At 59.5% G+C, this 9,599-nt stretch overlaps 1 protein-coding gene across 1 annotated transcript in view; it reads right to left on the bottom strand.

The window, feature by feature from the left end:
- Nucleotides 1-454: 454 nt before the first annotated feature.
- MEGF6 (multiple EGF like domains 6) overlaps nt 455-9,599 on the bottom strand; it is an 84,973-nt gene continuing 75,828 nt past the window's right edge. Inside the window, 16 exon segments of the mRNA XM_033079873.2 lie at nt 455-969; nt 1,520-1,651; nt 2,026-2,154; nt 2,239-2,367; nt 3,226-3,354; nt 3,465-3,593; nt 3,683-3,811; nt 4,372-4,500; nt 4,725-4,856; nt 5,490-5,618; nt 5,847-5,975; nt 7,456-7,584; nt 7,752-7,880; nt 8,096-8,224; nt 8,678-8,806; nt 9,292-9,420. Of these exon segments, the coding sequence (XP_032935764.1) occupies nt 902-969; nt 1,520-1,651; nt 2,026-2,154; nt 2,239-2,367; nt 3,226-3,354; nt 3,465-3,593; nt 3,683-3,811; nt 4,372-4,500; nt 4,725-4,856; nt 5,490-5,618; nt 5,847-5,975; nt 7,456-7,584; nt 7,752-7,880; nt 8,096-8,224; nt 8,678-8,806; nt 9,292-9,420 (2,009 nt within the window). The 3' untranslated portion in view covers nt 455-901.

Raw genomic sequence — 9,599 nt, 5'->3', positions numbered from 1 at the left:
CAGGGGGATGTGGTGACACTGGAGTGGTGACATTCCCTGCTGCTGCAGGTAGGCAGCTCCTGGCTATGACTGGAATTGCAAAATAACTCAGGATTCAGGGCTGGGCAAGGCCATTCCAACCGGATTTGCATTGATCAGATGTGTGAGCCCTTTGTCTCCATCCAAGCAGTGTCTCTGAATGCCACACCTGATTTAGACTTCCTTCTTCTTGGAGTAAGTGACACAGCAGGGCCATGGGCTGACAAACTCCTGGCATGAAGAACAGGCTCCAGGTCCCTGCCAAGCTTCGCCAGCACAGCCTGTTCTGTCAGCAAGGAGGCACCAGCTCTGCAGGTGAGTGCTGGAGCCCTGCAGGTTTTCCCCTGGCAAACAGCCATTTACAGTAAAACACCACGGAAAATTCAAATTTAAAAAAAAATAGTTCAAGTGAGGTGGTGCATCCATAGGAGGCCCAGTCTCAGGAGAGCCAGGCACTGCCAGCTGTCAGTCCTGACAACACTGTGGTGCAGCTTCCCATAAATATTGATGCATAAATACCTGATTTGGACCACGATTTCAGCCCCCTCCCCAAGCCCAGCACCTAAAAGTTGAAGGCCAGCAATGTGTCACAAGCTGTCAAAGTCCTCTGTCCCCTGGCCAGAATTGATGCCTTCTGAACTGGTCATTTGGTCTCTGGCCAAAGGCATGCACTGGTGTGGGCACACGTGTCCTCACGGCCAGCCCGCGCTGGCACAGTGAACTGGTTATACTGGGCACTTCAGCCCCACTCACACCACCCCAAAAGCAGCAGCTGGGGGGGTCAGGAGAGCAGAGCTGCTCATGTGGCTCATAAATGAGTTCATTACAGGTCATTGGCTTCTTCAGGTGGCTGCTTGGTTAAACCAAGGGAGTGCTCCAGGACCTACTGCTCCACTGGCCGGAGCTCCTCCGGGGATGGTGGTGGCCTGGTGGGTGGCAGGGACTGCATGGCTGCAAGGGAAGACAGGACAGGTCAGTCCGTGCTGTGGGCAGTCCTGCTGACCCTCCACACTGCTGCCCTGCCTGGGGGCACAGCCCCATTCCCCTCCCCACTGGGAGCACTGGTCCGAGTCTGTAGGTTTGGGTCAGACCCCCCTGCCCAGCACCCACAGCGTGCTCTGAGCCAGCAGGCTCAGTCATGGCTTGGGCAGAAATGAGGAGTGTGAGACTTTCCCACTGCTGTTAGTGCACGGGATCATTGTTCCAGTGTGCTCATCACAGAGTGGGATTTGTGCCCTGGCTTTTCCAGGGGCACATTTGTGGTCAGGCTGTTAAACATCTTTAGTTTCTGAGACTTCATGAACCTCCATCGTGGCTGCAGTGACCAAACAGGTCAGACCAACCGAGGGGCTTGGGCAGGTGCTACAGAAGTGACTGGATTGAGTTCATTTACTGCTCCCAAACCCAACCCCGGGGACAGGAGCCACACCCTGAGCACCAGCACAGCCTCCCCTCGTGCTCTGCCCAGGGATTCCCCACCTTGTCCCTTCCCTGCCCTCACCTTCCCGGCAGGTGGGTCCGGTGCGGCCGTTCAGGCAGAGGCACTGCCCGTTCCGGGCATTGCAGTAGGAATGGCTGGGGGCACACTGGCACGGCAGGCGGCAGTCGGGGCCGAAGCGGGTGGGCAGGCACTCTGCGGAGGGCACAGGGCTGCTCAGGCTGCTGGGGCAGCACCGAGCAGGAGCGCTCGGAGCTTGTCCGGGGTGCTGCAGACAGAGCCTGCCTGTGCTGGGTGCGGGATAGGGCACAGAGAGCTTTGTGTTGTGGTGGCACAGGACAGGCCACCAGGATGTCCCTTCAGCATTTTGACCGTGTCACCCTGAACACACGGGCTCTGGAGGCTGCGGGACAATTTGCATTCAGATCTGACTACGAACAGGGGCCAGAGAGGTGAGTGCCACTGCCCCTCTCGCTCTTTGAGGTGACACACACCAGAAAAAAGCCCGTCCCAGCTTCCTGGAGCAAAACCCCCGTGGCACATCCCCCTGGCTCCCCTGCCCAGCTCACCTGCAGCACACCTGGGGCCGGTTTTGCCCGGGGGGCACAGGCAGCGCCCCGTGGCCGGGTCACAGGGGACATCGCTGGGGCAGTCGCAGAGATGCTGGCACCCCTCTCCGTACGTCCCTTCCTCGCAGCCTGTGTGAGACACGGAGTATAGCCCCAGCCCTGCGTGCCTGGCCCTCGGGGACCCCCGGGAAGGGCGAGGAGGACGGGAGGTACCTGTGTGACAGCGCTCGCCCCGCAGCCCGGGGGGACACCGGCAGCGCCCGGTGGCGGGGTCACAGCCAGCCCCGTGCTCGCAGTCACAGCGCTCCCGGCAGCCCAGCCCGTGGAAACCCGCGGGACAGCCTGGCACGGGAAAAGCTCGTTAGAGCGTGGGCGAGCCGAGCTGTGCGGCACAGCCTCGGTCAGCCCAGCAGGGAGAAGCAGAGAGCCTTCCTGCCCGACGTGTGCCCAGGCGCTCCCAGCGCAGCTCCGCGGTATGGCTCAGCATCCAAAACCTCCGGGCGGCGGGGATGTGCGGGCTGTGGGAGGCACCGCTGCGACCGTGGGGTCACACAGGGGTAAAACATCCCCTCTCGGCCGCTGCTGCTGCGAAGGGCTCGCTGGGAACCCTTGGAAAAGGGAGAGCCCCGCGGGGTGTGACACCGGTGTCACATCCGTGTCCTGCAGGGAGAGCCCCGCGGGGTGTGACACTGGTGTCACCCCCATGTCCTGCAGAGAGAGCCCCGCGGTGTCACACCCCTGTCCTGCAAAGAGAGCCCCGCAGAGTGTGACACTGGTGTCACCCCTTGTCCTGCAGGGAGAGCTCCGCGGTGTGTGACACTGCTGTCACAGCTGTGTCCTACAGGGAGAGCCCCGCGGGATGTGACATCAGTGTCACACTCGTGTCCTGCCCCGCGGGATGTGACACCGCTGTCACCCCCGTGTCCCGCAGGGAAAGCCTCGCGGTGTCACACCCGTGTCCTGCAGGGAGAGCCCCGTGTCCTGCGACACCGCTGTCACACCCCTGTCCTACCCCGCGGGATGCGACACCAGTGTCACACCCCTGTCCTACCCCGCGGGATGCGACACCAGTGTCACACCCCTGTCCTACCCCGCGGGATGCGACACCAGTGTCACACCCCGTGTCCTGCCGTCCTTCTCCCCGGGCTTTAGCCCGCCCCACGCCCCAAGCCCAGGGTGTCCCCGCCGTGTCGCACTCACTGTGCTCGCACAGGGGCCCGTAGTGGCCCGCGGGACAGCGGCAGGTGCCCGTGGCCGGGTCGCAGGTGGCGTTGTGCAGGCAGGAGCAGCGCAGCTGGCAGGCGGCACCGAACGTTCCCGAAGGGCATTCTGCGGGACAGCGAGCGGCAGAGCTGCTCAGCAGCCGCACTTGGGAGCGCCGAGCACGGCTGGGATAACAGGAACTGGAGCCAGGTGCGGGACAATCCTTCCAGGGTTACCTGACTCGCAGGATTTCCCGGTCCATCCCGGCGCACACGAGCAGGAGCCATCGGCGGTGTCACAGACGCCCCCGTTGCGGCAGGAGCAGCGCTGCTGGCAGCCCAGCCCGTAGCGATGCTGCTCACAACCTGCGGGCACAGGGACCACGAGCAGAGATCTCAGGAAATAATTTCCTGCCCAGGAACTTCCCCAGAACCGATGCCCGACCCACACTTGCCTTGCTCGCAGGTGGGGCCGGCTCTGCCCGGAGGGCACACGCAGTCTCCGGTGACAGGGTGGCAGGGGACACCAACCCCGCAGGGGCACAGCCCTGCACAGTCCTGGCCGTAGCGGCCAGCGGGGCATGCTGGAGGGAGGAAAACCTCGGTCAGGCCAGAGCAGGGCTGGGGAGGTGGGAGGTGGGAGAGGAAAAGTTTTGCACAGCACTGGAGCTGAGTGATGGGAGGCAGAAGGAGCCTCCAGCCCTGCCCTGCTGTGCCATAGAATCATGGAATGAATGGTTTGGGTTGGAAGAGCCCTTAAAGATCATCTGTTCCCAAATCCACTGCCATGAGCACGGACACCTCCCACCAAGCCAGGTTGCTCCAAGTGGCTGTACAGCAATACAGTTGGGACATGGTGTCAGGAGAATTCACTTTATCATAAAATAAACAGAGCAGAAAAATGTTTCCGTGGCTAAGGCAGACAGCAAACATCTGCATCATCATCTGCAGGCTCATTCCCTGGGACACAGCAGGAGGGGACAGCTGCCAGCACAGTGGACAAAGGACACGAGGAGCTTTCCTCAGGGTGTGCTGCTCATCCCCCGCAGGCTCAGTAGCCTTTCTGTGGGTATCTCCCATCCCTGACGTCCCCCTGAGGATGCTCCCCTGCCTTCCCAGCCCCCGTGGCCGCAGCAGCGCTCACCGATGCCGCAGTCAGCGCCGATGAAGCCGGCGGGGCAGTGGCACATCCCCGTGGCGGTGTCACAGCGTCCCCCGTTCCTGCACTGGCACTGCCGCTCACAGCCACGGCCGTACCAGCCCGGGGAGCACTCTGAGGGGACAAAAAACAGCGGATAAAACACAAGGACAAGGTCCAGCAGGTGGGTTTGCAGATGTTTCACTCCCAGAGCTCTGCTGGGAGCAGTCCGTGCCAGGCTGGTTCTGACCCATCTGTCACACCCAGAACTCAGCTCACACACACACATCCCTCAGGCAGCCGCATTTCAGGATTGTCAGCCTGCAAAGGGGATGCAGTGGGACCAGAGCAGGACTCACCCAGCTGGCAGGAGGGCCCGTGGAAGCCGGGGGGGCAGACACAGGCCCCGGTGACAGGGTGACATTCCTGGGTGGCTCCGGAGCAGTGGCAGATGTGAGCACAGCCCTCCCCGAAGGTCCCTGGCAGGCAGGCTGTGAGGAGACAGGGCACCAAGGTGGCTCAGGGGCCATCCCACCCCTCTCTGCAAGGCTTTTTTAAAAACATTTTATTTTAAGCCAGGATTTAGAGAGCCTTTTATGGCAGTGAAATTCTCCACCACCCAAAATGCAAAGGGACTCTCATGCAAAAGGCTCATTCACTCCAGGAAATACTTGGATTGAAAGGAAAGGCGAGCTCTCAAAGGCATCAGATGCCTTTTGCTGTGCCAGCCCTACCTGCCCTCACTTTTCTTCAAGCTCCACACACAGAGAGGGCAAATCCAGCACTGTCCTCTGCGTAAGGAACGTGCTCACACATCTCTGCCTCTTCCAGACTTGCTCATACCCACAGGAGCTCATTTTAATAGTGATTTATTGCTAATCCTCTGGATAAATACCCAGCTCTGATTTCCCACTTGGCTCCCTCTGCCCCGCTGACATTCCACAGGCATGCACCCAGCTGCCAGACTGGGAGTTGCTCCTTGGCACAGCTCTGCTCTGGGGCTGTTTTTTCCTTGTTTATCTTATTTATTTTTTTTCCTTCTATTTTCTGTAGGAACTGCTTGACCCATGCTGTTCCCAGAGGCTGTCAGCAGAGCTGTGAGAGCCCCATTCCCATCTCCTCACGTTTTTCACATCCAGAGCCGGTCAGTCCTGGCGGGCAGCCGCACTGCCCGGTGACATGGTGGCAGGGCACTCCCAGGGGACAGGCACAGCGACTGGCACAGTTCTTCCCAAAGAAACCTGGCAGGCAGGCTGTGGGAAAACAAACAGCAAGTGGGATATGAATCTCCTGCCTGGATTTTAAGTTGTTGCTAAAGCCTGGAAAGCATCAGAGCCCAAGGAGTGCCCCAGACCAGCAGCATCTTGTGTCACAGCCTCAAAATATTTTGTAATTCTCATTAAAAATGAAGTTTGCCTCTTCCCAGGCTCTGGAGAAGCCGATGTTTCCCTGGGTTTCCCTTACCCAGGAGTGTTCCTCACCTTTCTCGCAGCGCCGGCCCCTCCAGCCCTGGGGGCAGTCACAAACACCGGTGACATGGTGGCACGAGATGTTGTCCCCACAGTCACAGAGCTCCTCACAGCGTGCCCCAAACAGCCCCTCTGGACAAGCTGCAGGCATGAAAACACAGCAGAGAGGACAAGTTACACAAAAAAGTGACTTTTAGGGCTTTTTCCCAGTAGTTCCACAGCTGACTGGGTCTGTCTCTTGTGCACACACAGGCAGATTGAAATACAGCCATGGGGAGCTGACAGGACCCTAGATTAGTTATTTTGTCAAAAAACCAGCATAATATCTATCTTTAGGATTGGTTTCTTCATTCATTTATATTGAAATTAATTACAGAAGTGCATAACACTGCCTGGTGCTGCTGAGGCTGTGCGGGGTGCTGGCAGCATGTGGCAATGCTGGGAGGGGACACTGCCCCTCAGGATGTGACAGGATCCATGAGGTGATTTGTGTGGCCAAGCCTCAGCTGCCAGCAGAGCTGTTTACAGCCAGACATTCCCAGCAGGAAACCTGAGAGTGGCTGGTGGCAGCTGAGGCTCTGGTGGCAGTGCCTTGTGCCAGATGTCAGCTGCCAGAGCTGCCACTGCACTTCACACCCTGATTTAAGGACGTGCCAAGCTGAGGTGTCGTGACCCCAGAAGGGAAGAAGCTTGTGGATCTCTGCTTGGTGTGCTGATAACGTGATGAGGTCCCTGTCACTGCTCCAAAGGCCAAGAGCCTTTTCAAACCCTGCCTAACGGGAAGGAGATTGCCAGGGTGTGTGTGACAACTAAGGGTACAGCAGGCACAGAGCCACCAAGGGACAAATGCCATGGTTTGGTGGGGCTTGGGAGCAAAGCCAGGCCCTGAGGGTCAGTGTGATACAGAAGGAGGAATGGAAAGGGGATGATCCATTAAAATAACTGTGGCAGAGGAGGTTCCTCCCTTGGCATTTTGCTTTCAGCATACAGGGTGCTGCCCTGCCTTCATCCCTGCTTGGAGCCTGTGGTTCTGCACTGGTTCCTGGGGGTCTGTGCCTTTGAGAATCCCACCAGCACTGCCACAGGCTGCTCTGGGTGTGCACCAGCACTTTCAGGACAGCCCTCAGACAACAGGAACCAGGTGGGGCTGGAACTGGATGATCTTTAAGGTCCCTTCCCACCCAAACCCCTCTGGGACTCAGTGGAAGGAGAAAGGGCAGCAGTGGGCAAAACTGGGGCACAGCCAACACCATGGCACTGCCAGCCCTCTGCTAGCTGCAATCTGAATTTCCTGTCTTTGCTGAAGCCCCCAGCCCCTCCCTGTGCAGCCCCAGGCCCTGGCAGAGCCCTGGATGCCCAGAGCAGCCCCCAGCCCCTCCCTGTGCAGCCCCAGGCGCTCTCAGAGCCCTGGATGCCCAGAGCAGCCCCCAGCCCCTCCCTGTGCAGCCCCAGGCGCTGGCAGAGCCCTGGATGCCCAGAGCAGCCCCCAGCCCCTCCCTGTGCAGCCCCAGGTGCTGGCAGAGCCCTGGATGCCCAGTCCAGCCCCCAGCCCCTCCCTGTGCAGCCCCAGGCCCTGGCAGAGCCCTGGATGCCCAGTCCAGCCCCCTCATGCCCCACTCACGTGTCTGGCACTCGGGGCCGGTCCAGCCGGGCTGGCAGAGGCAGAGCCCGGTGTGGCGGTCACAGAGCCCCCCGTGCTGGCACTCACAGCGCTGCTGGCAGTCCGGGCCATGCTGTCCCTGGGCACAGGCTGGCAGGGGCACAGGGTGAGACACTGTCCTGGCACCCACCCTCCCATCTCCCACTGCCCCGCACGCGCATCAAGGACCCAACCCCTACACGTCACCTCAACCTCCACAAACCATTCCAAACCAGGATCTGTGTCCCCCAGAGCTGCTGTCCTGGCTGGTTCCTCACCCAGCTCGCAGGCCAGCCCTGTCCAGCCTGCAGGGCAAGCACAGGCCCCCGTGGCCGGGTCACAGGTGCCACCGTTCTGGCAGAGGCAGCGCTGCTGGCAGTTCTTCCCAAAAAAACCCACTGGGCAGGCTGAGGGAGAAACAGGACAAACATCCCGGTCAGGACACAGCTCTGGAGGTTTGTGTCACGCTGTGGGTGGCTGGTCTGATACAGAAAACCAATAACACCCCTAAGGCTGTTCAGCTGCCCACAAAACTTTTGGTGTTTGAGAGGCAGCAGCATTCCAGCCACCCCGAGGAATGGCATTCCTTCCTTGCCGTGCTGCCAGGGCTGGGAAGGGTTACCTTGCTGGCACGAGGCTCCTGTCCAGCCCTCAGGGCAGAGGCAGTGCCCGCTGACGGGGCTGCAGCTGGCGTTGTTGAAGCAGTGGCAGGTCTGGCTGCAGTTCTGGCCGTACCTGTTCTCCTGGCACGCTGCAGGGGAGCAGAGTAAGCAGGAGTGGAGGGAATTCCAGCAGCCAGGCTCCTACCAACCTCCCAAGGCTGGCAGAGGGTCTGTCAGTGGTGCTTGGCTGCTGTGTGAGGGGGTTTTGCAGGCCTGACATCTGAACACAGACACATCATCCTTCATCTATTTGGAAGCAGTTTTGCTGGATGCCCAAGCCCTCATTACATCCAAATCACAACAAGCCCAGGCAGAGCCCCCCAGTCCAAACCCAAATTAAATTCCACACAGAGAAAATCACAAATGGGACAACACAGATACTCAGTTCCTATGACCTGGCAGCAGAGACAGCCCTGGCTCCAGAGTGCCCATGGAGGGCAGGGTGGCACTTCCCACAGACACCTGTCCTGGGCACAGGGACCTGTCCTGGGCACAGAGACCTGTCCTGGGCACAGACACCTGCCCTGGGCACAGACACCTACCCTGGGCACAGTGAGGGCCAGTCCAGCCTGGGGGACATTGGCACTGTCCCGTCACAGGGTCACACTGGGCACCATTCAGGCAGTCACAGGCTTGTCGACACTCCAGTCCATAAAATCCATCAGGGCAGGCTGTGGAAAACAAAGAGAAATCCACAAAAAATGCAGAGCTGGAGCCCTCCCCGTGGGGAAAGGTGCCTGCCCCTTTGTGGCTGCACCAGTGTGAGAGCCAGTGCTAAGGGCAGAGATATTGGATGTGAGTGCACTGTGGACATTGCAGGTACAGGAGAGGGCAGTGGTGGATCAGGAGAGTGACAGCTCGAGGAGAGGCTGCTGGGGGAGCTGGATCCATGCACCAGGAGCCCCTCCAAGAGGCTGCTCCAAGCCCTGTGTGCTACACGTACACATTTGGGTGACCACAGCAGTTGGGCCACCTATTTTTTATATTTTTTTCTTCCCTAGACATTTTCCCTCCAGAAATAAAACCAGAGGCAGCAGTGTGCAGACTTGTTGTTCCCCCCATGACCATCCTGAGGATTCTCTTTGCTGTAACAGGATTACAAAGCCAGACAGGGAGCACAAGCCCTGTGGGATGGAGCCCTGGGGCAGGTACTCACCGTGCTCACAGAAGGTTCCTCGCCAGCCTGGGCTGCAGGTACAGGCCCCACTGACGTGGTCACAGGTGGCTCCATTGTCACACTGACACTGCTGCTGACAGCTCAGCCCAAACCACCCTTCTGGGCACTCTGAAAGAAATGACACTGAGCAGTCTGTCCTTTCCTGCCTCCCAGAGAAGCCATCCCAAGGCAGGGGCTTGGATTCTGAACGGAATAAAGATATCAAGCAGCTGCTTTTTGTTACAGCTGTGTACCCACACCCTGGGGACAGGGTCAGCATCCCAGCCAGGGCAGGGCACTGGGCTGCA

This window comes from Catharus ustulatus, chromosome 24 (genome assembly GCF_009819885.2).
Source record: "Catharus ustulatus isolate bCatUst1 chromosome 24, bCatUst1.pri.v2, whole genome shotgun sequence".
In the NCBI taxonomy this organism is placed as follows: domain Eukaryota; kingdom Metazoa; phylum Chordata; class Aves; order Passeriformes; family Turdidae; genus Catharus; species Catharus ustulatus.
The sequence above is the reverse complement of the archived record's forward strand: the minus strand, read 5'-3'. Positions and strand labels throughout refer to the sequence as shown.